Here is a 27461-nt window from a genome sequence, read left to right as displayed (position 1 = left end):
TTTTCTTTGATAAAATGGTCAGCCATGGCAATTCCAAATGTGTATACTAGTGATGGGTGAACACGCAGGGGGAACCATTATAGCAGAAAGACAGAGACTATTTGTCAGGAGGCTACAATACATTACGCCTTATTCACTCCTCCTCCAGGAAATCTGCCATCAAGAGTCCAACACAGTCAACCTTATTATTAGAAGATTATCAAGATAGCTGAACTACGTGACTGGTTCCCTGGAGGGCCTAAATATAAAAATAAAAGATCTTTGAGTCAATATTGACCACCAGCTAACATTTCTATCCAGAAGAATACTGGTGGAATAGAGGGCAAACCTGGGTTTTTAATGAGACATGCAGGGGAGAAAAAGCAGAGTTCTTTAAAAGCTGAGCCATCTCCAAACTTGACCATGTACAGCAAAACAAATAAAGCAATTAGAGAAAAGTGCACATTTGTCTTAGAGGACTACCACAAGAGAAAGAGTGGGAGTACTGGTCAAAAGCAAAGCCATGCCAATAACTAGCACCATCACAGAACGTTTAGTTTCAGAATTGTTCTTTAAATGGGCTTGTCATAAACTGAAGTATTTGGGTAAACAGGTGACCAGTGATACACATCGTATAGTTCAATATGTTTCAACCCTCATGAAGTGCATGCATGCTGATTTTTATAAAACAGACTAATTTGCATTTGTTGCTATGGGATAGGGTTGAAATCATTAAAATGGTAACTGCGCCTAAGTCAGTAATGTTTTCGGCATGCTTCCACTTAACATTCCACACAGAACTTTGCATTCTACAAACTGTTGCATTGAATCATACATCTGGGGCACTATGAGACCTAGATTAGCATCTTCTAAATTGTTCACCAAAACTACTTCAGGTGGTCTATGACTACCTAAAATTGAATAGTATTACGCTGTCCACCAGATCTCACAATTGGTTTAACATTTATTTCACCGATGATCTTGAAATGCCAAACTTGGTCTTATTGGAAAGACATGTGCAAGGAGGCGTGATGGGCGCACGAGTTGTATATCAAAGGCAAAAAGATACCAATGACCCAAATAATCCAATAATACATCGGTCTCGCCTTTGGGACCTTATACGTTTTTAGCTTTGCAGCACATTACCTTGGGTGCTAGAACATTTACTGCTGTTTACCATGTAACCGTAACCTTGTACCTGCTTCAAAAACTAGTTATATCGGATGCCGGGTTCAACTGCAAACCACACAATGGAAAATATGACGCCAAGAGCAGGGTCAACGCTTCGCTTTGACCAAACGCTCTTTGGTCGAGACCACTGAGCATTGACATGGTACAAACCATTTCAGTAGTCTCAGCGCCCATCTCACACACGTACTCAGGGTACCTGCTTCACATGGGCAAAGTTTAGTCGTGCAAAATTCATTCTCAATAGTGAAATGGTATATCAACAATGTCCTTGTGAAACTTGGTATACCCTTACCATTGCCCGCCCTCTTTTGTTTTCTGGGTCTTACTTAAAAGTAGAAGCTAGCAATAAGTCTTACCACAGCTTAATTTATGCTTGTGGTTGCAGGTGGTGGGCATGACAATCGCTTTTGAGGACCATGACTTTTTTGAGAACAGAAAATGGAGACAGAAGGAGGAAAAGGACAACGGTGAAAAGAAGAAAAAAGGGGATAAAAAAACAAAACAAACAAGAGTGAAATACAGAGGAAGTGAAGGTAGGTCGTAGTAAAAGAAGCAAAAGGGGCAATCAAAACCAAGTAGAACTAGGTATTCTATTCGGTAACTGCAGTGCACAGTAGTGGCACTGAAGGCTAAGAAAAGCTTTTGGCCCCTCATTTGATTTGCACAATTTAAGCACAGTACAAAACACCAGAAACCGAAGACTAAACATATGTTTAGCAGCAGGATTAATCTAAAATACCTAAGAAACCCAAATTGGTAAAATGACAAACACAAAACGAGTTACTACGTCAAATATTTGTTATTACCCACGAAGACTACCAACGATGGTTCAACCACAAACTTAAGTAAACTCAGGGAGTGTCAAACTATTATTCCTAATATAAATTTCAGTTAATTAGTCGGAAATCGTTTATATAAGATCCGGGTGCAGCATATGGGTTTTGGCACATTGAACTGTATATGACCTGAGGGAAAAAAGGCAAATTTTGAAGAAGAAAACATATCACGATAGTAACAGCTAGAACATGTTCCAGAGTAAATAAAAGATTCTTGTAAACTGAATACATGAAAAAAAGACAGTGAAATCAGAATTTCTGATGAGCTAATGGCTAAAAAATTCCCTTGAGGTAATTTTACCTGGAAATTCCTCTTACGATATAGTTGGGTGGATACCAGAAACACATGATCCTGTGGCGGTGAGCTTTTTCAGTGTAAATATGGATTTGCCACAATTGCCATATAATCCATAATCTGATGCATGATTTAAAGTTTTTAACAATATATCAGCTTTCAGCTAAAATGTTCTAAAGTTATTTCATAGTTGCATACATGGTGCAACTTTGCACCAAGTTGCTGTTGATTGCTGAGTTCAGACACTGTGGTGACGTATGTCCAGAACTTGGAACTAGTCTTTAAAGGTTCACTGACTTGCGGCTTTTATCACAAATGTTACTGTAAGTGGAGGGAATGGTTCTTAAAATTGTTGTGTTTCACTGTTCACACACATTTCGCACACTGTTTTAAAAGTATCAGTTATTTCATGAGGACATCTCACACTCCTTTTAAATGCTCCATATCCTCCATCACACAAAGCCCTGCCATGAAACACATAGTAAACAGGAACGTACGGCTCTGCATAACTTCCGAATGAGGCAGGCGCTTGCACAGTCCTGCACTGTAAAGAAGTGGTGGGGTCACCCACACTCTTGGCTTAAAGTACGGAAAGCTAGTTTTGCTGTCTACAGAGTCCCTCCCCTCTGCAGAACTGCAGACACCTCCCTGAAAGCACTCAAGCCATGCCACATGAGCCGACAGTGTGCCAGATCAACACTGAGATGCATCAAGGCAGCATCCGGGGGTATCCGCCATCCCTTGCCACTTGCAACTTTAACCTGGAAAGAAAAAAAGTTGTGTGGTGAAACAAGCATATGGCCACTAATGAAAGGATGCATGTAGCAGGGCCAGTCACGAGGGTGTGAACAAATCAGCCACTAGGCGGGACTAATGCGCAATGTTAACTAATGAAATCAATGGAAGTTGAAACGTCAGCCCAAGCAACCAATGAAACAGGAGTATGCGTGTTGAAGCTCCGCTGACGGATTACAGCATGCCTCGCAGAGTTAGCTCATGCGCGCTGACACTGGGCTCGACCTAAAAAACGAGTCTTGTTTTCTCTTGCTTCAACATACCTATGAATTGAACACTCTGCTTCCAGATTTCATATCGTTCATCTATATTTCCCTGATGCTGGTACAGAAAATCATTATAGTCAACATAGTTTTTTTACTTGCTCACTCCCTTCTCAGGATATTCAATGATTCTCTATTTGTTCTCTGGGCTTATTTTCTCACTGATGGGAATTAGCGCACACACATACACAGATATTTAAAATTTACATTTTCAATATATTATAATAATTTTCTATATCAATATCAAGATGGTACATGTTAACGTACAACTTTGTACACAGAAAACCAGTAAAAGACATAACAGAATATATATTTTCCATACATGTATGTTCTGGAGTTACACTACTCCTATAGCTCCCCTCACAATGGCAGACACAAATGTTATACAAAGCCATTGAACCATATTTTTATCAGCAAGAAAACCGTTTTAGAGTCGATATTTAAACCTATTTCAGTATATTAGAAGTAGTAGGTGGGCAGAACATCGCAAAATAGAAATATTAAAAGTTACGTTTAGAAAATGGGCATTTGGTGTGCTTTAGGGCTGTTTGGATTTTGCTTTTACACCATGTAGTGCTTTTTTTGTGAAGTGTTATTTTCAGTGTTCCTAGAGATCTTTTAGTACAGATGTACTGTTGTTCCTTTTTTGTTAATTGGGCTCTTCACATTATTTCAATATCCAGATAAGGAATTTGGGCCAGAGGGGGTAATTTTGGTGGACGCAGTACAATGAGCTTTTTTGAACAGTCAACACACTAGGGATTAGGAGACAGGAATTTGGGGAGAAGTCACTGAGTGAGTATTCACAATCATTTAATGGCATGGTACAAGGGAAGATTGCAAGAACAGTCACTAGGAATAAGGGGAAGGACACATATCAGGAACAAAATGATAGCACCCTCTCACGGCCAAAATGCTATATGTGGAATCACTCAGTGATGGGGCGCAGATTTTTAACAGTACAATTTCTTACAGTAGGCAAGGTCGTACAAGTGCTATATTTCTAAGAGTAAATTTCGATTCGAATTCATGGTTATACTCGACACCATGTTAGAAAGATGATGATTCTTAAAATAAATTACACAGAACAACGAAGTAGGCCTTTTTTTTTTTTTTAACTTTATTTTTATTTTTCACATATCAAAATATACAGAAATGGTGGGTTACTGTCAAATACAGCAGCAGGAAACTCGTAATAGTGACAGCATACTTACCATTGCACAGTTAACATGGCTATAGGCATCGTAGTATCAGTCCCTGCATGTCCTTATAATCACAGCCTCCTCCCTCACTCTCAGTCCCTCCTTTAGCCCCCCATTGGTGTTCTCTTCCGCCTTTGATCTCCAGACACATCATACACATAAAGCAAAGCAGTCTATGGAGTGATTACATTCACATTACCCAAGAGATGATACCCGTCATCCCACCCCTTCCAGGACTATACCCCGCTCTAGTTGTGAGTCTGTGGACTGCCGTAAAGTCTCAATATATGATCTATAGGGCCCCCATATGTCTTTAGGACGGGATGAGCTAGGCATAATGCTTGCAAAAACCTCGCAATTAGTATTACAGTAGGCCATGCTGCACAGCCAACTCTGCAGCGTAGGAGCTGACTTACGGCCCCACAGTAAAGCTATTTCCCTTTTGGCCAGCAGTAGTCCAAGAGATGCAAATCTTCTGATCTTTCTGGGGAAGTTAACTGTATAGCCCAGTAAAGCCACTTCCGGTGTAGGAATGAGAGACAAGTTAGTCATGGCTCCTAAAGCACTGTGTATCTGCTCCCAGTATGTCTGCAGCTTGGGACATGTCCATGTGAGGTGTGCAAAATCCACGTAAGGGGCGGTGCATTTCTGGCAATTATGTGGTCTGGGCGGGTCCAGTCTGTGTGCTTTGGCGGGTGTAAAGTAAGTGCAGCGTAAGAATTTGAAATGGAGAAGTTTATGCTTACTGTTAAGAGAGACTTACTTTGTTACTTAGCAGCACTTCGCCCACTGCTCATCCGTAATGGAGCGGCCTAAGTTGCTTTCCCAAGCTTTGCGGACCTTGTCATCGTTTAACGGCTTCAGGCTGGCACATGCTTTATATAATTTAGAAATTAGATGAGCACCAGTCTCATTTTAAATGATCCATGTAAGTGACGTGAATGAGTCTGGTTCCACTGGATAATTAGGCAGTGTAGCACGTAGAGCCGAATGGATGCGGCCTAGTACGAAAATGTCCATGAAGGAGACATCTTGGAAATGGGCATTGTCCAACACCGAGTAAAGATGCCCCTCCAGGTATAAATCTACCATTTTGGTGATATCGAATTTGGTTGAGGTGCGTTGTACCAGTTTTTCACCTGTTAAAGGCAGCCATGGGGCGTTTGAAAAGGGTAGTGCATAGGAATATAATGCAGTGGTGCCGGTGAACCGCTTTAGCTTATCCCAGGCCCAACTTGTGGTGGAGACTGTCTGTATGTCATTGGGGTCTCTGGGCCACCCCCTTGGGCAGGACAGCTGACAGTCGTTCTATCAGGACAAAATCTGCCCCTGGGCGAAGAAATGGAATCCTGGCGTCCGGATGAAACCATGCATAAGCGTAGCAGCTTTGGGCCACCAGATAATACAATTGTAGATCCGGGACGCCATATCCCCCCGTCATATAGGAGGGTGAGCACCTGCCAGCGGACCCTCGCCCTCTTGCCTCCCCAGACCAAACTGATGAGGTGTGAGCACAATGTTAAAAAAAAAAACATTCGTAAGGGGTATGGGAATATTGTTAAAAAGATATAAAAATTTAGGGAGCACTACCATCTTAAGTAACGCGACTCTTCTGGCAATTGACAACGGTAAACGCAGCTACATTTCCACTTGTGCCTCTAGTGTACAGATTGCTTGTCCACAATTCAAGAGGAGGATTTGGGCAGTATCCAGGTGGATATGGATGCCCAAATATTTTACCGAGTCCTTGCACCATTCTAGGGGAAATTTGCATTCCCACTGGACTGTGCAGGTTGTCAAAGGAAAGATCACCGACATGTGCCAATTGATGCCTAGGCCAGAGAAACGGCCAAATCTGAGTATTTTTACAATGAGCGGCTCTAAGTTTACTTGGGGATCTCTGACATAGAGAATATTGTCATCTGCGTAGGCCAGTGTTGAATTGCAGGCCTTTCTGCAAATGCCGTTCCTGGAAATGGCGAATTAAGGGATCCATAGCCAGGATTAACAATAGGGGGGACAGGGAGCAGCCCTGTCTGGTGCTGCGGGAAAGAGAAAAGGGTCGGGATAGCGTGCCGTTCAGGCGAAGACTCGCCGTGGGCCGGCTGTGTAGCAAAGCGGTGGTGGCGATAAAGCCCACGGGCATGCCCATTCGGCGCATCACCGAGATGAGGAAGGGCCATTCTAAGGAATCAAAGGCCTTTTCCGCATCTAATAGAATTGCGGCGGCGGGGACATCCGGGTTAATTCTGTGAATAACAGAGAAGAGTGTTCTGAGATTTAATGAGGTAGAATGGTGTGGGACGAAGCCTGATTGGGCCGGTGATATGATTCTTCGGCCGACGGGTCGCTCGCCACTTTAGTAGTGTATAGAGCTGTGAAATAATCCAAGAATTTGGTACGAATCTCTGAGGTGGAGGTGAGTGTCCGACCCGTGGAAGACTGCAATTCAGTGATGTATGCTCTTCTGTATGGGGATCGGAGCATCCGTGCAAGTACCCTGCCGGGTCGTTCACCCTCTCCATACCGTCTGGCGATATGATAATTGCCCATATATAATAGCTCACGTTCAGCAGTCTCACAAAATTAAACTAAAAGGGCCAAGCGTCCTCTCGCCGCTCCCGGGTCAGGGGACTGAAGCGTTGCGGTATCCAAGTCATCTAGTTCGCGTTCGATGCGTGCAAGTGTGTTTCGCAGATCTTTAAGAACTCCGGCATGCTTGGCGATGCAGATGCCCCCGATATATGCTTTGAAGCCCTCCCACAAGACCGCCCATGTGTCAACTGAACCATTATTTATGGAGAAGTAGTCTTCAATGGTTTCGCGTACTTCTGCATTAAAAAGATCATCATGGAGGGCACGGCTCGGGAACCGCCATTACCGCTCAAATCCTTCGGGATGAGGGACATGCAGGTGAAGCTGTACTGGAGAATGGTCCGAATATGTCCTCGGTAGTGTCATGAGAGACCCGAACCAACTGGTAATGCCAGGGGAAATCAGCCAAAACTCTATTCCAGTCCAGGTGTTCTGTTGGCCGGAATAATGTGTATAATTTGTGAGAGCGGGATTGCACAGGCGGCAAATAGCTAGCAGCGATAGTTGCTCACAAAGTTCTAACAGGGCACGGCGTGTTCAAGGTTTGGTGTCTGGGGATATGGCGGTGCTGTCTAAGCTGTGGTTATGGAGTACGTTGAAATCTCCCCCTACTAAAAGAAAGCAAGGCTCGAGCCTCGCTAACTGGGTGTGTAGTGTATGGAAAAACCGGGTGAATCTGTATTTGGGCCATATACACACACCAGTGCCGTGTTATGTCCCATGATCCCGTTACAATTATGTATCAGCCCTCACTGTCCCCCACCATGGAGCTGAGGCTGAATGGGACCCGTTTGTGGATAAGGATGGCTGTGCCTCTGGCGTAGCTACTGTAATTAGCAAAATACCTGTATGCACCCCAGCTAGCTGCAAAGCGTGGCGAGTCTGATTTGGGTAGATAAGTTTCCTGCAAATAAGCAATGTCCATGTTGTGTCTTAGTACATAGTGAACAACCTGCCGCCTTTTGCGATTGTCATTAAGTCCCCTGATATTCCAGGACATCAAGGATTAGCCAGAGGGACCATCAACGTTGCCTAACCTAGCCATCGACTGTACTTTTCAAGCCTATCATAGTCAAGTAGCTGCAAATAGAGAAAAACTGTGACAGTACCCAATTCTGCAAACAAATATAGATATTTAAGCAATGTGAAACGTCCCCTCCTCCCCCCACCCAATCTTACTCCCATCAAAGCGAGGCAGAACCATAACAACAAGTAGAACGTAAAGTACCAATTGCCTTTACACTGAAATTAGAAATCCCTAGAACGGTACATTCGTAATAACCAGAACAAACCCAAAGATATACACTGTTAGGGGTGGCAATGCCACGTCAGACAACCAGCTATGTGTAACATTGCATAAGTATGGAGAACATTATCCCTGTGTAGTCGTATAATAATGAAGAAGGGCCAATGCATCAGAGTCAACCAGTGCCGGAACTAGAAAAGAGTACAACACTTGCATCGGAGCCGCTGTGTGGGGGAGGGCCCCCCTCCTACCGCAGTCCTGTTGTTATTTTGTTTGTATGCATGACAGAATTCCTGCACCTCAGTAGGATTTTCATAAATACGAGCCTGGCCCCCAACATCGACCATCAGCCTGGCGGGGTACAACATGCCATATTTTAAACCCAGATTTCTGAGGGTGGCCTTGACTCCATTGTACTTACGGCGTGCATCCTGCACCATGACCGTGAAGTCCGGGTAAAAAGAGAGTTTAGAGATTTGCCCTGTGGTGTCCCCACGCTCTCTTGTGAGGCACAGTACAGAGTTGCGGTCCCGGAAGTTCATGATACGTGAAATGATGGGCCTAGGGGGGCATCCTGGATTTGGCCTGGGCCCCAGGGATCGATGTGCATGCTCTATCACAAACCCAGGGGTAAACGACTCTCTCCTGAACAGGTCAGCCAACAGAGTATCGACAAATAGGTCCATAAGGCTGGTGGCAGTGGTCTCCGGGACCCTCAGGATGCAGATGTTGTTGCGCCTGCTGCGTGCTTCAAGGTCTTCATTCTTGATTGCCACCTCTTTTAGGATGCGTTCGACGCGCTCTAATCTTTTGAGGGACTGCGCAGTGCCATCTTTGATATCCGAGATGCGAGCCTCCGCCACATCCAGGCGCCTGTCATGAACTTGGATTTTAGACCCCAGATCCGCCAGGCTTTTGTCCAGCGCGTCAAACCGTCCGTCTAGGGCTTTGAAGCCAGCCCTCATCTCCTGCAGCACTGCCGTGGATAGGGCTGGGAGGCCGTCCGCGTGGTCTGTACCCTGTGCGCTCTCCGCCATGTTGGAGCCTTCCTCAGGGGCCCTGTCTGTGAGCTTTTCAAAGGGTAGGGTTTTCTGTTTGGGGTCTTTACGGCCCATGCCGCGGGGCCGCTGTGCAAGTGCAATCGTGGGGAAGCGGGGCACTGCCAAGTCTCATGGGAGTGTTGAATCTATCCAGCGTGACAATCCAGCAGCGTGGGGCGCAGTGGAATGGTTTGGGGTACAAAGGACTCAATCCGCAGCTGCCCTTAAAAAGCAAAGAGTGGCAGGCTATGGGCTCCAGTAGATGTACGATGTGGGACCCAGGTGTTGGATCGGCGCAGCAGGTAAGCCCCAATCCGCCATCCAGACCGCCGCGTCCTCGTTGCAGGCCCGGGGGGGAGCCGGTTGGCGACAAGGTCCTGAGCTTAGGCTCCCATCCCCCATCAGGCCAATTTGTGGGCCCTGTGTCTGTATGACTGGCAGTGTCTCGGCCACGGCCTCCGCGCTGTAGAGAGGGGAGGTGGGCAGTAGGCCAGCAGCAGCAGGCGGGCCAGGCGTAGAATTTGAAGTGAAGGTCCAGAGGCTGGGTGGAACACGTGCCTATGCTGCGTTGGGGTGGAGGGCAGCGCAGGTGATAGTAGGCCTCTTGTGACTGCAGAAGCCAGGAGGTAGGCCGGAGGCTCACTGTCTCTCCGATAGCTGGGCCTAAATGTGTAGGAGCCGCGTCACTGGGTAGCAGGCCTTGGCGCGTAGAGGCAGACACCCGCTCGAGCCCCTCCACTCTCAGCGCCCACCCATGTCCAAATGGGTGCAACCCTAGCTCATCGCGTGCCCTGTCCCCGCCCGGCCTCAGGGAAATGGCAGCCACGCGTATTGGAGGTCGGGCGCACCCAGTCGCAGCCGCACCCTAGCCGAGCTGATGGGTGATCGGGGGGTGGCTTTGCTGCCCCACGCCCAACTCACTCACCACCACAGCGGGCTCCTGCTCACCTCGACCCCTTTAATACGTGTCGTCGTCCTCCGGCCTGTCTGTGCAGGAAAGAGCCTCCGACTGCGCCCGTGATCGCTCCGCCGCCTCCTGCGTCACACGCCATATCTCAATGGTGGAGGCACCTCACCGCACCAGAGTCAGCCCGGCGCGCTCAGTGTTTTCTCAGTGCTCCAGTGCTGTTCTTTATGGGGCAGTTGCCCTATCGTGCATCAGGGAAAACGCGGTATAGCTGGGGCATCCAACAGAGCTTCTGCAGCAAGCAGCCATCTTAGTCGCTTGCGTGGCCACGCCCCCCCAAGTAGGCCTTGTTCAAGGGCTGTGGTCCTTGATGTCTATGTACTTTCCAGATACAAAGTCAATGGTACTGATATTTTGTAATTTATTTCAATTCGAAACTCTCATTTTGGGAGTTCACCACTGAAATACAATGACTTTAAAACAAACATGGTGCTCTTTTAGCAAGCGTTCAGTGCCTTCGATGAACAGTGCTTTCAAAGGAGCCGCCACAGTGGCGGCTCCACTGAAGACACATAGTTCCCCACCAGGCAGAAGGGTATGTCTAAATGACAGATATTCCTTCACCAGTAAGGTGGAGGCCATATCTTCCTCTACTTGTGCAGGCCAGTAGACCATCCTCCTCTAAATGTCTCCAGACTGCTGAAATCTAACCAGGGAGAAGGCAAAGCTTATCTTAGGCCTGTGACCAACCAGGGCAGCTGACGAAGGATGAAATGAAAACGAATGAATCACTCAAATACTAGGGAGCATAGGTGAGCTTTTAAAGATTTTTTTAACTTGATAAAGTGCTCCTAAAGTATTAGGCATAGTGGTTATAGTCCATTTGGGAGCAGCCTTTAAAAAATTGTTTATAAGTAAATCAATATTCCATGTAATGAAGGAGACCTTTCTCATGCAATCCTGTCTGTGCCCGTCCGCGACCGGGAGGCGACCAGTGCCAGGAACCCTGGCTCTCCCAGGACCCACCGCTATGATTCCACCACCCTCAACACACTCAACCCCGGAAGACACACCGGCTGGGTAAGAACCGCACCAAACACCACACAGGAGTAGTTCTCGTGCAAAGCCTGCCATGGATCCTTCACCATCGTCAAGGCCCCCACCACCACCGAAGGCCCGCCCGACGCACGCACCACCAAAACCCTGACCTGCATCCTCCTCAACGTGCGCTCCCTGCACCAACACGCCATAGAGATCTGGGACATGTTCGATACCCTCTCACCTGACGTGGCCTTCTTCACAGAAACCTGGACCAACGCCGCCTCCGGCCCCGACATCGCCACTGCCATCCCAGATGGCTACAAGATCTAGAGAAAAGACTGCCTCCACCGCCCAGGAGGAGGACTCGCCATCGCACACAAGACCCCACTCCGACTTTTCACTTCCAGCACGAGCGACCCCACTCCGACACAGAACACCTTCACTTCCAGATCCAGACCAGCCCAAGGACCGTGCTATGCGGCACCCTTATCAACAGACCACCAGGCCCTCACACCTAGTCTTCAACCAACATCGCCGAGCTCGCCGCACCCCACGCTATCACCTCCACGGACTACATCCTACTCGGGGACCTGAATTTCCACCTCGACAACCGCAACGACCCCCACTCCGCCACTCTCCTTGAAAGCCTCGCCATTCTAGGACTGAAGCAGCTGGTCGACACATCCACGCACAGAGCCGGACACACTCTGGACCCTATCTTCGCAGGAGGAACAAACATCCGGTTCAGCCACACCACCCAGCCATCCTGGACGGACCACCACTGCGTCCATTTCACCTTCAAGACCACCGCTGCACCCAAGCCCGCCCCGCGACCGCTACAACGAAACTGGAGCAAGATCACAGAGGAACTCCTCAACACCACCCTACACCAAGACCCCCCCAGCGCCACAACCGACACCAAGTTCGCAGCCACAGAACTCCACCGCTGGATCGCCCCCTGCGCCGACATACTGGCTCCCGTCCGGCTCCCCACCAAAGAATGCCCCCTGAAGGCCGCCTGGTTCACCACAGAACTACAGGAAGCCAGACATTCATGTAGACGCCTAGAGAAAACCTGGCAAAACCAGAAAACCATGGAAACACAGAACAACCACAGGAGCGCCCTGAAGGAATACCACCAGCACATAAGAGACACCAAACAGACCTTCTTAAAGGACAAAATCCAGGCCAAGGCGACCAACGCCAAAGAAATGTTCAGCATCATACAGCAGCTCACACAACCACCCAGCGAAGCCATGGACGTCAAGCTCAGCACGTACTTCCACCGTAAGATCAAGGACCTCTACGATAATTTCAGTGAACCAACAAGGGACATCACCCCCCGCCCCATCGCGGCCGACCTGCCAATGATCTCGACCTGGACGCCCACGACCATCGAACGCATCACCGCAACCATGCATAAAACCCACTCAGGAGCCCCCACAGACCCCTGCCCACTGCACATATTCCACAAGGCTGCTGCCGCCATCGCACCTGAACTTGATGGACCATCAACGCCTCCCTCATGTCCGGCATCTTCCCAGACAACTGGAAGTGGGCGGAGGTTAAACCCCTCCTCAAGAAGCCCACGGCTAACCCAACGGACCTGAAAAACTACCGGCCTATCTCTCACCTCCCTTTCACAGCCAAAGTCACTGAGAGACTCGTGACGCTCAACTGACCACCTTCATCGAAGAGAACTCCATCCTAGACCCCTACCAGTCCGGATTCTGCAGTAACCACAGCACAGAGACCATCCTCCTCGCCGCCACAGACGTCATCCGCATGCTACTCGACCAGGGACACACTACGGCCCTCATCCTTTTTTACCTCTCCGCAGCCTTCGACACCGTCTCTCATCGCACCCTTGCAGCCAGACTTCATGACGCTGGGATACAAGGAACCGCCCTTCACTGGATCCAATCCTTTCTCTCCGGCAGATCCCAGAGGATCAGACTCCCTCCCTTCCTCTCCAAACCCACCGACATCAACTGCAGAGTGCCCCAGGGCTCATCACTCAGTCCCACGCTCTTCAACGTCTACATGGCCCCCGTCGCCACCATCATCAGACAGCACGGGCTCAGCATCGTGTCCTATGCAGACGACACACAGCTCATCCTCTCACTCACGAAGAATCCCGACAACACCAGACTCTGCTTCCAGGAGGGAATGAAGAATGTGGCAACCTGGATGAAGGACAGCTGCCTTAAGCTGAACTCGGAGAAGACCGAGGTCCTCATCCTCGGACCCTGCAACTCCACCTGGGACAACTCCTGGTGGCCCTCCACCATAGGGAACCCTCCCACTCCTACAGACAATGCACGCAACCTCAGCATCATCCTCGACTCCTCCCTCTCCATGAACCGCTAGGTCAACGCCGTCGCTTCGACTAGCTTCAACTGCCTGCGCATCCTCTGCAAGACCTTCAAATGGATCCCCTCCGACTGCAGGAAGACCGTCAAACATGCACTCATAACCAGCAGACTGGACTATGGCAACGTCCTATACGCTGGAATCAACAGATCTCTCCTTCACAGACTCCAGACCATCCAGTATGCCACCGCCAAACTCGTACTCGGGACTCCACACCACAAACACATGACTCGACACCTACGAGACCTCCACTGGCTCCCTGTCGAGAAGAGGGTCACGTTCAAGCTCCTAACACACGCCTACAAATCCCTCAGCAACATTGGACCCAAATACCTCAACGAGAGACTATCCTTCCACGTACCCAAGAGAAACCTACGCTCTGCCGACCTCGCCCTGGCAGAAGTCCCCCGGATCTGCAAGAACAGAACAGGCAGGAGAGCTTTCACCCACATCGCAGCCAAGACCTGAAACGAGCTCCCTGTGAACATCAGACGTTCCCCAACCCTGCACACTTTCAGGAAGGACCTTAAGACCTGGCTCTTCCACTGATCCGGAGCTCCCCCACTACCAGCGCCTTGAGACCCTCACAGGTGAGTAGCACGCTTTATAAACCCCTGATTGATTGATTGACCTATAATACAAAGACTGATATCATCTTCAAAACACATAAACATGCTTTTTCAAAGCACACTTTACCACGATTTAACAGACATATCCGACTACCAGTTGTGCATTTAGCTGATATTGTTCAGGACTGCACATCTGACAATATATTTCACATTTCTCGTCCTTAAAGATAAGTCATTCTATCACCAAATGACTAGAGGGGGTTGTTGTACTTACCTGAGTTTCTGAAAGGTTTGGAGGGTCATGGCTGTCTGATAAGATGAACTCAAACGTATCTTCAAAAATCTCTCCTCCAAGATGATGATAATGAATGAGGCCATGAAAAAGATCCCTCTGCAAAAAGCTAGATACCACAGCACCTAGAAAATACAAGAAGTTACAAATATATTCACAGGGATACATACCTATACATATATATATATATATATATATATATATATATTATATTATCTACTGGCAGTCGCACGGTGCGCGCACCTCGCGATTTAAAATAAATAAATTAATAAATACATAACTTAGCATTTAAAAAACCGTTCAAATTCACTGAAAAAACCATAGGTTTCACACACGTTATAGTTACGAATTAGCATTTAAAAAACCTTGCAAATTCACTTAAAATACCATAGGTTTCACACATGTTATAGTTAGCTGGACATTTCACTCGTAAAAAACCAATGAAATTCCCCCATTATAGTTAGTGCAGGCAACTATAACTCACGCAACCGCAATCCTCTGCTGATGACGTCAGATATTACATCACTGATGACATATGTGTCTTTATGAAAAATAAATATTTGTAATATATGTATAGCTAAAGATTAATGGAAGAAGACATGGGTAAATAGGTGTCTAAATACAGTGATGTAATATCTGACATCATCAGCAGAGGATTGCGGTCGCGTGAGTTATAGTTGCCTGCACTAACTATAACGGGGAAATTTCATTGGTTTTTTACGAGTGAAATGTCCAGCTAACTATAACATGTGTGAAACCTATGGTTTTTTAAGTGAATTTGCAAGGTTTTTTAAATGCTAATTCGTAACTATAACGTGTGTGAAACCTATGGTTTTTTCAGTGAATATATATACACACACACATAGACATATGTATATTATTTTTTTTTTAAATCACAATGTATAATCTATATTAAAATCCTCTTTTTTCCCCAAAATCTGCTTTAGTAGCTTTTTCGGTTTAAAACAGTATGAATTTTTTTTAATAGAAACATTTCGCAATAACTATAGCAGTGAAACACTGGTTATCTTTATCACTACAACAACTCTCTATATACATTAGTTCCAGCGTTCTCATCCATTCAGCGTTACGAAAATAGGGGAGTGATTCTATTACGGAATTCAGAGGAAGGAATCAGAACAATTATATAAACAGAATTCCTCTGAAACCATAGATTAGACTTTTGTTTTTTGCCTCATTAGTCCTTTTTATTGACAATGGGCTTTGAGCAATTTATCATTATTTTACTTTATAGGTATTTTTTTCAGTTCCATAAACCAATATGTTTTAAAACATACCCTTTGGATAACATTGCAGTTGTTAGCAAAAAATTACATTACTCACATCTATACAATATGAACAATACAGACAACAATAACACACATTTTTGACATAAAACCTTAATAGACAAATACACGTTTCTAAACAATATTGGTCCTACACATTATTCATTATTGTTGGAACCTTAGTAGTTAGATCCTCAACATAAAGCTTCACTCAAGGTCCTCTGGAGGTCGGGAACACTTTTATATTCAGTTTTATGGACTCAAAAGATAGATATATAATTTCACTATCTCAGAATGTTCACTATTAAGTAAGTCAAATTTGTCCATATAGACCCAGATGCTCCAGAAAAGTAAAGTGCCAACGCGTTTCAACCTTCGTTGAGAAGGACCATAACAAAGTAATTATATGAAGGTCTTCATCAGGGCAGTGTAGTTTTCAAGTAGGACATTGTGCCTGTATAAAATAATAAAGTATATATATTTTTACAAGGAATAAAAGTTATAAATCAATCATTGTTGTTCATTGAGTTGCATTCTGCAACTTATGTATCAGAATATTTGTTCTCTCATATGCTGGAGATATATGGTGACAGTATTTCACGGCCTGTATTAATAGACAATAGACTTTAAAGTCACCAACTCAATCAATTAGCTTGTTATTAAATTTAAAAGAGGCCAAATATGTTAAACGTACCGTTTTAATTTTGTTCAAGTGGGTATCAAATCCTTATACCACGTGTCGCTCCTTAATCCATTATTTTTATAACTATTAGGGAAGGAGATCCATCCAATTTTGTTTTTGGAGTCGTTATATACCAATTTAGGACCGGAAAAACATAGGAATCATAGGAAAAGTGTATTAATACTGGTGTAACTGCACCTAACTCGTGCACCATCACCGGTGTGCATTTTTAGGGACATGATTTATGGAAACGAGGAAAAGTTATTGTAAGGCCTATTGTGATTTTAGCTAAATCGCAATGCCACACACTCTTTTGGTGAACTATCCCGTATCGAGTTTCTTCTAGGATGCAAACGTGGCATGGGGATCATTATAACTCGGTTCTATTTCTCTTCCTACTTCACCCGTGTGCTCCTGAATTTCATGCGTCTAAAACACGTATAGCGTTCTGTGTACCTGATTTTATCCTGTATACGGCTTACGATTCTTATCCGGTCGGTGAAGAAATCCTTTCCCTGATTTCGCGTGTCGAACAGGAAGACATTCGTCAATATATTTATGCTTCCTGGATCGTCAACGGTAATGACGTTATCCGCATTGACGCATGCGTAGTAAGCCTGGCTTCCGGATTAGGAGTGTCTATTGACGACTGCCTGGCTTCCGGTGTACCCATTTGTATTTGCCGCGATCGTTATTATAAATGATGGTCTATTTAAAGCATGATATTAAATAACGTTATACTAAAAGGAACAAAGGGAAGTTTACGGTTTTTTGCAAATGGTGCCGCATTAAATTACCAATATTAATCGGCACAAATGGAACACGCACATGTCCTTATTTACGCCAATATCTTTTGGGGGGAAAAAACTTCACTCCTGATAAGCTGGTCAAAACTTAAAAGGACCATTACAACGCATAATATTAAATTGCATTTAAGGTAAGTATTGGATAGTATAGGGGTAAAAATTACTATTCTAACTCCAGGGGGTGCAACAGTAGGGTAAGTGTTGGATTGCGTTGTAATGGTATGCGTTGTAAAGTAGTATGCGATGTAATGGAATGCGTTGTAAAGGTAGTTTTTAAACATGCGTTGTAGTGTTATGCTATGTAATGGAATGCGTTGTAGTGGATGTTGCGTTGTAAAAATTTCGTTGTAAGTGTAGTGCGTTGTAATAGTTGCGTTGTAAAGGTTGTTCACCGAATTTTTCATTGTAGACTCTAGGCTGCTTGAATGCTGGTGATCAATCATTTAAGCTTGAATTAATTTTGTTAATGGTTAGTTTACATCAATGTATAGCAAAATGCAGTTAAATACCTGTGATATCTGTGAAGTGCTTCTTGATCAACTGTCCAGCTTTAGGTTGTTTGGTGATCTTGTAAAGAATATAATCATCACTTGAATCAAAATCAGAGGCCATCAGCATGTGATTTTCAACAAGAACTGTGTCTCCCTCAGCAAGTTCAAAGGCAACATTGGTTACCAGAAAAGGTGGACTGTCGTCTTTAGGAAGAATATTGATGGGTAATTTGTGCCTGATACTATGTTTTCCATCAGATATCCGGAAGACTATGTAATCCTTGGTGGTGTCGCTGTCATCATGATTATAAATTACAACTCCATCCTTAATATCTTGGACTGTGAACATGAAGCCTTTGCCCCCTGGACATAATCAGATAAGAACATATCATTACATTATGAAAGTAAGAACTCACACATATGACTATATTTTGAACTATTGCCCTTGCCTTTCAAAACTGCAGTAGCACAGCTTTCAATTCAGGAAGCTGTGCCACCATTTTGTACTTAAAAGTTAAATGCATACCTAGCAATACCATTAGTATATACCCAAATCCTGGAGAAATGTATCAGAGCACGGCATTGTAATTCATATTTAAACATAACAGTTGCAAAAGTACCACCACTTATTAAATAAAATGGACAATAAAAACACATTTTAGGCTTGGAAAGTAGCTTTTACCTATGGCCTTCTGCCATGTTGCTTCTTTTTATGTAGTTTTTTAAACTTATGATCATGTGCTTTACCTCCTGTAAACATGTATGTTATTATAAACAAGTTGTATTCCAGACCAACTTACACGGTGAAAAATCTTGATGTTTAGATGACTGACTTCAATACATAATAGTCTATTGGCTTCCTAGAAGGTGCAACTATTTTCCAGATGAAATCAAATAGACTATGAAAGTTAAGCTACAGTTGTTTTTTTTTCTTCTCTTGGAACTCAGAGTTAGAAAATCACTTGATTTTGAGAACTACCCACCCATACTTTTATATTATATATGGTTCCTGAATCCTCTTCCTCTGGTCAACCGTTCTCATGAATCACTTTGCAGAAGCAGAGGAATCATATGAAGCTAGGCACAATGAGACCTAACTATCCCTACCTCCTCCAGCTGTAATTCTTAAACAATATATACCTTCTGTCCTTCGAATGTAGACATATTTTACCTCTTCCACCAAATCATTTAAAACAATCACCTCACATTTTGCCAGTCTCCTCACCCACCCATTGCACTTTCCTTGTCCTGCTGCCCTCCCACATCACCTTCAATAACACCCTGTCAGGAAGCAGGGCTTAAAAGTATAGCTTAATGCTTGGAACTTGGCACTCCTGGTGCCAAGGGGTTTTGTGTGTTTGTACGATCTATATGGAGGTTTTGCATGAGAAGAGAGCACACTATGTGACAGTGTCCCAACACCCAACTATATTTCCCTGCTGGCCATAAACTCTTACGTACTATGGAGACATGGACTTCATGTTGGACATCTGGGTAAAACTTCTTTAGTGGCCCATGGCACCTTTGTTAGACAATTGCGATACAATGTTGCTGAAGCCAGGACCTTTGTATGTGGATCTAGGATTTTCTTTGCTAAAGACCAGTTACTTCCTTGAATTGTATTATAGGACATTGGAAATACAGTGCAGTATTTCTGGAAGTCTTGTTTGAACTATTTTTTGAACGTTATTATGAACTCTTATACGACTGTGGTCATTATATTTTACTAAGGGCCTGATTTAGATATCAGTGGATGGGTAACTCTGTCACAATGGTGACGGATATCCCGTCCACCGAAATATCAATTCCATTATATCCAATGGCATTTATATTTCGGCGGACCGGATATGTGTGATCATTGTGATGGAGTAACCCGTCTGCCGAGATCCAAGTCAGGCCCTAAGTGTTATCATGTGACGGAAAATGTCATTTTTTTAGATGGGACTATGTTGACCATTGTTGCACTGGCTCTGCCCCTTTAGGGCACCAGGAGATTTTGCTTTTCTGATCACCCGGATTTGGACTTTTTACTGTGGGTGAGTCTCACTATCGGTGTCTCACCCACGGTAATCACATGGCAAACGGACTGTGTGTGTTTACCACCAGTGTTCGCCTTTTAAGATAAGGCTGATGCGAGGCAGTAGGGGTAAGGGGCACTTGGCTGGTTACACGTGCACACGCGTGGGAGACTACTGTTCTTCACATCCCGGTAATTGCACACAGGTAGCCATGGGTAATCGTGACTCTGCAGGATTAGGAATTCACCTGGGATAGGCATCATGAGGATAGTGTACACTATTAGGGAAAGTCAGTGTGATGTACTGTTTTGCCTGTAGTGGCACCCCATTATACACATAGGGTGGGAACTGCCTTAGAGTGTAGTTTCACTTCTTGTTGGCCTACAGAGACAATTGAAGTCTTGAATTAGAGTACAAGAAATCAAATATGTAAGTTCCAAAATGATAACTGTACATCTTATGGGTTATTCAGATTTTCCATAGTTTCCTGGCCCAGCTCAGGATCAGGGCCCAGGCCTTGTGTAAGCATGTGGTGCCCAGTTAATTACATTCTCTCCAGCAGCAGGAATAAATGCCATTACACACAAAAAGAGCAATTAGCACTACTTGTCCCAGCTCCTGATGAGGAGAGGGGTGGGACGGAATGATCTCAATCAATCACTCTCCCTTGACTGAGGGTTTTTCTACTCTTCGCTGTTGGATCCTGAGACCACCAAGGGTAACTGGAAGGAAGAACCCCCACTCAGGACCAAGGACTCTGTCCAATTGACTCCAGAACCAGTGGGTCTCCCCAAGGGCCAGTGAGACTGGGCCCCTTACACCACCTGAGGACAAGCTGAGGGAAAGCCCTGGACTTTTATGCGCAGAATGCAAGATCAGGAGGAAAGCTGGTGCAGGGAGCCAGGAGGCCCATCTTCTTGATGATTGCACCACTTTGGAGGTGAGGAGACTTGCTGCAACTACACCTGGTGGATAGAGCTCGTCTCCAGGAGTAAAATGAGCCCAGGATCGTCCAAATCGGCCCAGGGTGGTCTGGAGTTATGGCATTTTAAAGTTTGATGACCTTTGACCTTTTTTCTGTGACAGAGTGCATGAGGGTCCACTGCCCAGCTGCTAAATTCCCCCGGGATGGGCCAGGGTCCGGGGAACGGTGCATGATTGGGGCCCCCACTTCACTTTCATTTCTTCGCCTTGGCGTATTTCTGTTTTAGGGGGCCAGGACCCCAATCCCAGACCCCCGATCCCACCAGGAAGAGAAAACAGCATAAGTGCAGAGGAGCACTGTCACGCTCCCCCACAAAGGTGGGTAGGGGGCCCCGGACCCCATACCTGGCTTGAGGAAGAAGACGCAGAGGGAGCGCGGTGCTTCCCCGCTGAGGCAGGAAGAGGCCTAAGACCCCATCATTGGGCCCGAGGGGATGAGGAAAAAAGAAACGGGGGTGCCGCCGTAATCCCCCCAACTGCAGCTGCCATACAGCACAAGACCTGCCTCACTGGGGCGGGCATGGGAGAAAGGACTGCCGAATCCTGTGGTCGCACACTGTAGTGTGGTCTGTTTGGGAAGATGGCTGGGGAAGTGAGGCTTTTGGAGTGCTCTGTGGGATTGGGCACCCCTTCCATCCCTCAAGCAAAGGGAAAAAAAGGCTTCACGGCTCTCCAAGCTCAGCTAGAGAGCTGATACTATGTTATTCACTTCACCTCACCAAAATCGCCCCATAATGCCTTTGTGGGGCCGAGTTATTTGGAATACATTTTTGCTCATATCTCTGCTTGTTGTGGCCACCAGCAATCACTTTAGCTCGATCCCACTTTTCTCCTAAAGGTACTTTCAGAGTCCTCACTGTCAGTTGGGAGACACCAAAATTATCACCTCTCCTCAATTCCAATGCCTTTTCAAGCACCCCAATGGCTGGAGCATTTGCTCTTCAGCTGGGAGTGTTATGCCCTCTAGGGGCCATGTGTATGATAACATTCAGGAAGGCCCGAAAATGCTCATGCTCATGTAAAATGTTGGTACGCCCGCTAGGGGCTGACTGTATGGTTGCAATGCAATGCTATTTCCATGTGATACCCTCTGCATGTGATATACTCTAGGGACTGTTTTTACATTTGCGGTTTGATATTAGATCCATAGAAGAATACACAAACACAAGGTTTTTTCCTGATAAATGCATTATTGGGTTACCATAATGATTGTAAATGTTTTATTGCTTCATCGCAACTAAAAGTTTTTTTTTATTATCACAATAGTAATGTGTATATTACAAAAAAAATGACTGAACTCACTTGCGATGTTTTGGAGACCCCTCTAGGGGGCCACGAGTCATTACACAATGTCATCTATGGTATGTTCCATCTGCCAATGTATATATTTGTAAATTATTGTGTAGCATTTAGTAATGTGTGTGTAATAAAAGTACTGACTGGATAATCATTTATAGACTGTTATTATTGCGTGCCAGTGATTACTAGCCCACACCACCTCCCTGGAGTAGGCCTTGGACTGCTCCACTTTGCTACCCTGTGAGAGTCCAGTGCTACAAAGGGGTGTTTGGTTCCCAGTGAGGACAATTGTGGATGTATTAGTTGTGATGGCCACACAACTAATATCCCAAATTCGAACAATCATTCTATGTATAGATGTCAAAACATTAGGTACTGGGGGTCCTATTAGGATGGCGGGCGGACTGTTTTCTGAAACAGGTCTCTGAATCAGCTTGGCGGAGGTTACCAGGCAGGGCATCCACAGTTTGTCCGTCCTCACTGAGAACGTTCTACCACCCAGACGGGCTTTCGCAAAGCGGGGGGTACAAAGAAGATTTTGTGAGTTTGACCTCGGAGACCGATTTTGCTTATAGCAACATAGCCTATGTTTAAGGTATCCGGGGACTTCCCTTTAGTGCCCGGTATGCCAGAGTCATGGCCTTGAATACGATTCTTTTGGCTACTGGGAGCCAGTGAAGTTCGAGTAAATGCGGAGAGACATGATGCCGAAAAGGTATGCGTCTGATCAGTCTTGCAGCCGCATCCTGCACCATCTGAAGGCGTTTAATCGAATATTTAGGAAGACCAAGATATAGACCATTTGCGTAGTCCAGCCTAGATGTCACTGTGGCATGGACTATGGATTTGCGACAGTCTGCTGACAGTAAATATAAAAATCTCCGGAGGTTTCTCAATTTGCTAAAGCAAGTAGCAGAGACCTGCTGAATTTGAGCCGAGAAGGAAAGGTCAGCTTCCCACTTCACGCCTAAATTTTTAATATTAGTGGCAGGAGTGGGGGTTGGGCCCATTTCTGATGGCCACCATAAATCTGGTGCTGGGCCCTTTCCAAAAAATCAGCACCTCTGTTTTTCCCGCATTGAGTTTTAGCTTGTTTTTATTCATCCATAATGCTATATCTCTCAGACAACCTTTAAAGTTCTTAAAGGTATCTGCCGTCTGCTCTTGAAAAGGAAAAAACAACTGGGAATCGTCAGCATAAGAGATCGCCTTCACCCCCCAGTTGGCAATCAGAGAGAAAAGCGGAGCCAGGTACAGATTAAAAAGCAGAGGGTCAGCGCTGAGCCCTGAGGAACACCACACCAAAGTTGTTTAGGCTTTGATTCAAATGGCTGTAGGGCAACTCTCTGAGTGCGACTGCTCAGATATGATTTCAGCCAGGTCAGCACCTTCCCCCCAAAGCCCATGTCTCGTAATCTCTGAATCAACGTGGCATGATCGACTGTGTCAAATGCCGCAGACAGATCCAGGAGCACCAGCAGCGCTGATGCCCCTGAATCGAGCAACCCTCTCACTGACTCAGCCACCTCAAGGAGAGCAGTCTCCGTGCTGAAACCCGCCCGAAATCGAGATAGTGTGTCATGCATGGAGCCCTGGCTCTCAATAAAGTGCTGGACCAACTTCTCTAACATTTTTCCCGGCGCAGGCAGCAATGACATTGGCCTAAAATTATTGAGATCTCCGAGGTCTCCATTTGGTAGCATGTTTCCACTTCTGGGAAAACGCCGGATTCAAGGGAATTGTTCCAGATATGAGATAGCGCACAAATAAGAGACTGAGACAGCACTTTCCAAAGTTTAGGAGGGCATGGAACATCTGGGGCACCTGATCTGCATTTTTGAATTTCTGCCAATGCATCGTGCTGCAAAAATGGCGTGAAGTTTGTAAGCAAGGGTTCTGTCGCAACTCCCAATTGCCTATCTGATTTCTCCGTTGCCACTGGTGTTGAGAAGGAATCATAAACCTTTGAAATTTTATTGTCGAAGAAACTTACAATCTTTTCACACATAGCAAGGGCAGGCTGTACTCCGGTCTCTGATGCTAAAGGCTTAAAAAAGGTCTGAACCACCTTAAAAACCTCTTTACTAGAGTGATCTGCCTTGTGGATGCTAGTGACTATATAGTTCCTCCTGGCTACTTTTATCAGCTTATGTAGGTCTTTCAGTGCATTTTTATAAATTACTTTTGCCAGTTCGCAGTAGCTCGCTCTCCAATGGCGTTCCAGGCATTTACACCTGCTTTTAGCTTCTCTTAGTGAGTCAGAGAACCATGGTGCAAAGGGGGAATGTCTAAGAGACTTCACAACTCTAGCCGGAGCAATGGACTCCACAGCCGCGGAGATCCATTGATTTACCGCAAGGGCATCTGCATTGGGGTCTGAAGATAGAGGTGGAACATTTTCCTGTAGAATCGGACCTAGAGATGCTGCATTCAAGTTTTTCCAATTGCGTTTTATAATGGCGCGCTAACCCTTAAACTGACCGGGTTCGGCCAGATTAACGAAAAAATGAATCAAACAGTGATCCGACCAAACCAGTGGGCAGGGAGTCTCCATATCTATAGATGAGATGTTAGAAAAAACTAAATCTAGGTTATGGCCTGCTTTGTGCATAGGGGAAAATACAAGTTGCCTAAGGTTGGCCCCTGCCAACGAAGAGACAAGCTGAGCTGCTTGTGCACAGCTGGGGTCATTTACGAGCAGATTAAAAATCGCCAAGGGCCATACAATTAGCATGTACTAGCGATTTTTGAGCAATATAATTGTAGAGATCCTGGCATACATTCGCTGCAAAATCAGGCGGTTTATAAATAAGAATGCCGAAAAAGAAGTTGAGGGGTTAATTTGGAGGCAAGAATTGAGGCCTTTTGTGCCCTGCACGTAGAGTGGGGTGGAGAAAACTAGCTCCCATGAGTCTTTAAAGATAATGTCCACCCCGCCCCCTCTTTTATTGCTCTCTCTATTAGCACAACACATTTTAAAACTTGGCGGGATGGCAAGAGCTATTGCTGCCACAGAGTCCGCATTTAGCCAGGTTTCTGTTAAAAACATGTAATATAATATAATATAATATAATAATAATTACATATATATATATTAACTTTAAAATAATGATTAAACTATTATCTCTAATTCATTTTAAAACTTTAAAATTATATACAAATAATATATATATATATAAATAAATGTAAAAATAAAACATCATTCTACAATAAATTAAAACATTAAACTATGAAAAAATATTTAAACTTAAATTACCCAATACAATCAATGCAACAGTAGAAAAAGTAATGGATAGCAAAATAATTAAATTTACTATCCCAACTTCAGTGAATGTAACAGTAGGGAAAGTGTTGGATAGCGGAGTGGTTAAAAATGACTAATCCCACTTCAGTGAGTTCAACAGTAGGGAAAGTGTTGGATAGTGGAGGGGAAAAAAATACTATTCCCACTCCAGTGAGTGCAACAGTAGGGAAAGTGTTGGATAGCGGAGGGGTAAAAATTACTATTCCCATGCCACTGAGTGGAACAGTAGGATAAGTGTTGGATAAGTGTTGGAGAGGTAAAAATTACTATTCCCACTCCAATGAGTGCAACAGTAGGGAAAGTGCTTGATAGCGGAGGGGTAAAAATGACTATTCAAACTCCAGTGAGTGCAACAGTAGGGAAAGTGCTGGATAGCAGAGGGGTGGAAATTACTATTTCCACTCCAGTGAATGCAACAGTAGGGAAAGTGTTGGATACCGTAGAAAATAAAATACTATTCACACTCAAACACTTAAAAAAACATTTTTATATATAAAAAATAAAAACAACAGTAAAAACTAACAAAGAATATTAAATAAATTAAAATAAAATGTATTAAACATATAAAAAGAACACATATTATAATATTAATTACATATAACAAAAACTTACAAATACTATATATAATAATATAAATACACACACAAATAAATATTTCTTCTAAACTAAAAATATTTACAAACAAAACAATTAATTACAAAATAAATATATTTCTTTTATTTCCTAATCTACAACACCACACCAATAACAAAACACTTCAAATGTTTTAGTTAAATGTATTTACATACTTAATATAATTAATAATCAATTAAATATTATCAGTAATAAAATAAACTATACAAATGTATTTACTACACACACTTTAACACTATAATTTCCACAACACAAACCCAAATTAAACTATAAAATAATAGAACACAATTAAAACTTATTTTAAAATTAAAAACAATTACTATTAACAACTAATAATTAAAATGTATTTAATACCCACCCTTTACCCCTTTTAAAAGTAAATATAACAAATGTTTTTTAAAAATTGCCCATAATAATTATCTATTAATTAACAACTATATATTAATTATACACAAATTACTTCCCACCCTTTACAAATTAATTAATTACAATTAACAACCAATTATTAATTCAATTAAAGATAAATTACCTCCCACCCTTTGCACCTTTAAACACTACAAAACACACCTAAAATTAATTACACAACTACCATAATTAATTTACAATTAATTAAAATTAATTAACAACCAATAATTAATTAATAATAAATTACTTTAGACATTTGATACAATAAAATATCAATTAAAGAAATATGAATATATAAAAATGAATCAATAAATGTGATATAATTAAATTACTTCCCACCCTATTCCCCTATAAACCCACAACCTGCTACAGAGCTAAAAGTGCAAAATTCAAATAAAAAAAGAATGTAACAAATTTAATATAATTAAATTAATTCCCACCCTATTTCCCTATAAACCCACAACCCGCTATGGAACTAAAAAGCGCAAAATTAAAATACATTTTTTTTTATAACTACTAAAAATTTAACATATATATTAAAAATACAATAATAAAAAACGATATTTTAAAACAACTATATTTTTGCAAATGATATTAAACACTTCGATATTTTTAAAATCGACATTACTTACCTTAGTATGGGTTTGACCCAAAGGATAGCTGGGAAGTCTGGATGATGACTTAGAATTGGGGAAAGATGTTTAACCCCACCATGATAAAACATCCTGCAGTGTGAAGTGGTGGCCAATAGACTATGTTACCAAATATTTAAAGCTTTAGGTTTGAAAGTTCTTGGACAAGGAGTCCCATAATCTGCTTCGGGCTGAGTGCCTTAGACCGTCTACTGATGACAAGATTTACAATACTCCTAACCTAGACCGGGAGCTCATAACATATACATTTGGAAGCCTTTTGGTCTAGCTATAATC

The 27461-nt window shown here is 44.0% G+C and overlaps 1 protein-coding gene across 1 annotated transcript in view; it reads right to left on the bottom strand.

The window, feature by feature from the left end:
- The window catches only part of LOC146834868 (FRAS1-related extracellular matrix protein 1-like), a 991143-nt gene that overhangs the window by 794977 nt on the left and 168705 nt on the right, over nucleotides 1–27461 (bottom strand). The window contains exons 9-10 of the mRNA XM_085602468.1: nucleotides 17908–18252; nucleotides 14607–14749 (exon numbers count right to left, since the gene is read on the bottom strand). Of these exons, the coding sequence (XP_085458594.1) occupies nucleotides 14607–14749; nucleotides 17908–18252 (488 nt within the window). The remainder of the gene's footprint in view (nucleotides 1–14606; nucleotides 14750–17907; nucleotides 18253–27461) is intronic.

This window comes from Triturus cristatus, chromosome 4_2, assembly GCF_964204655.1.
Source record: "Triturus cristatus chromosome 4_2, aTriCri1.1, whole genome shotgun sequence".
Lineage (NCBI taxonomy): Eukaryota > Metazoa > Chordata > Amphibia > Caudata > Salamandridae > Triturus > Triturus cristatus.
This window is presented reverse-complemented; position numbering and strand designations above follow the sequence as displayed.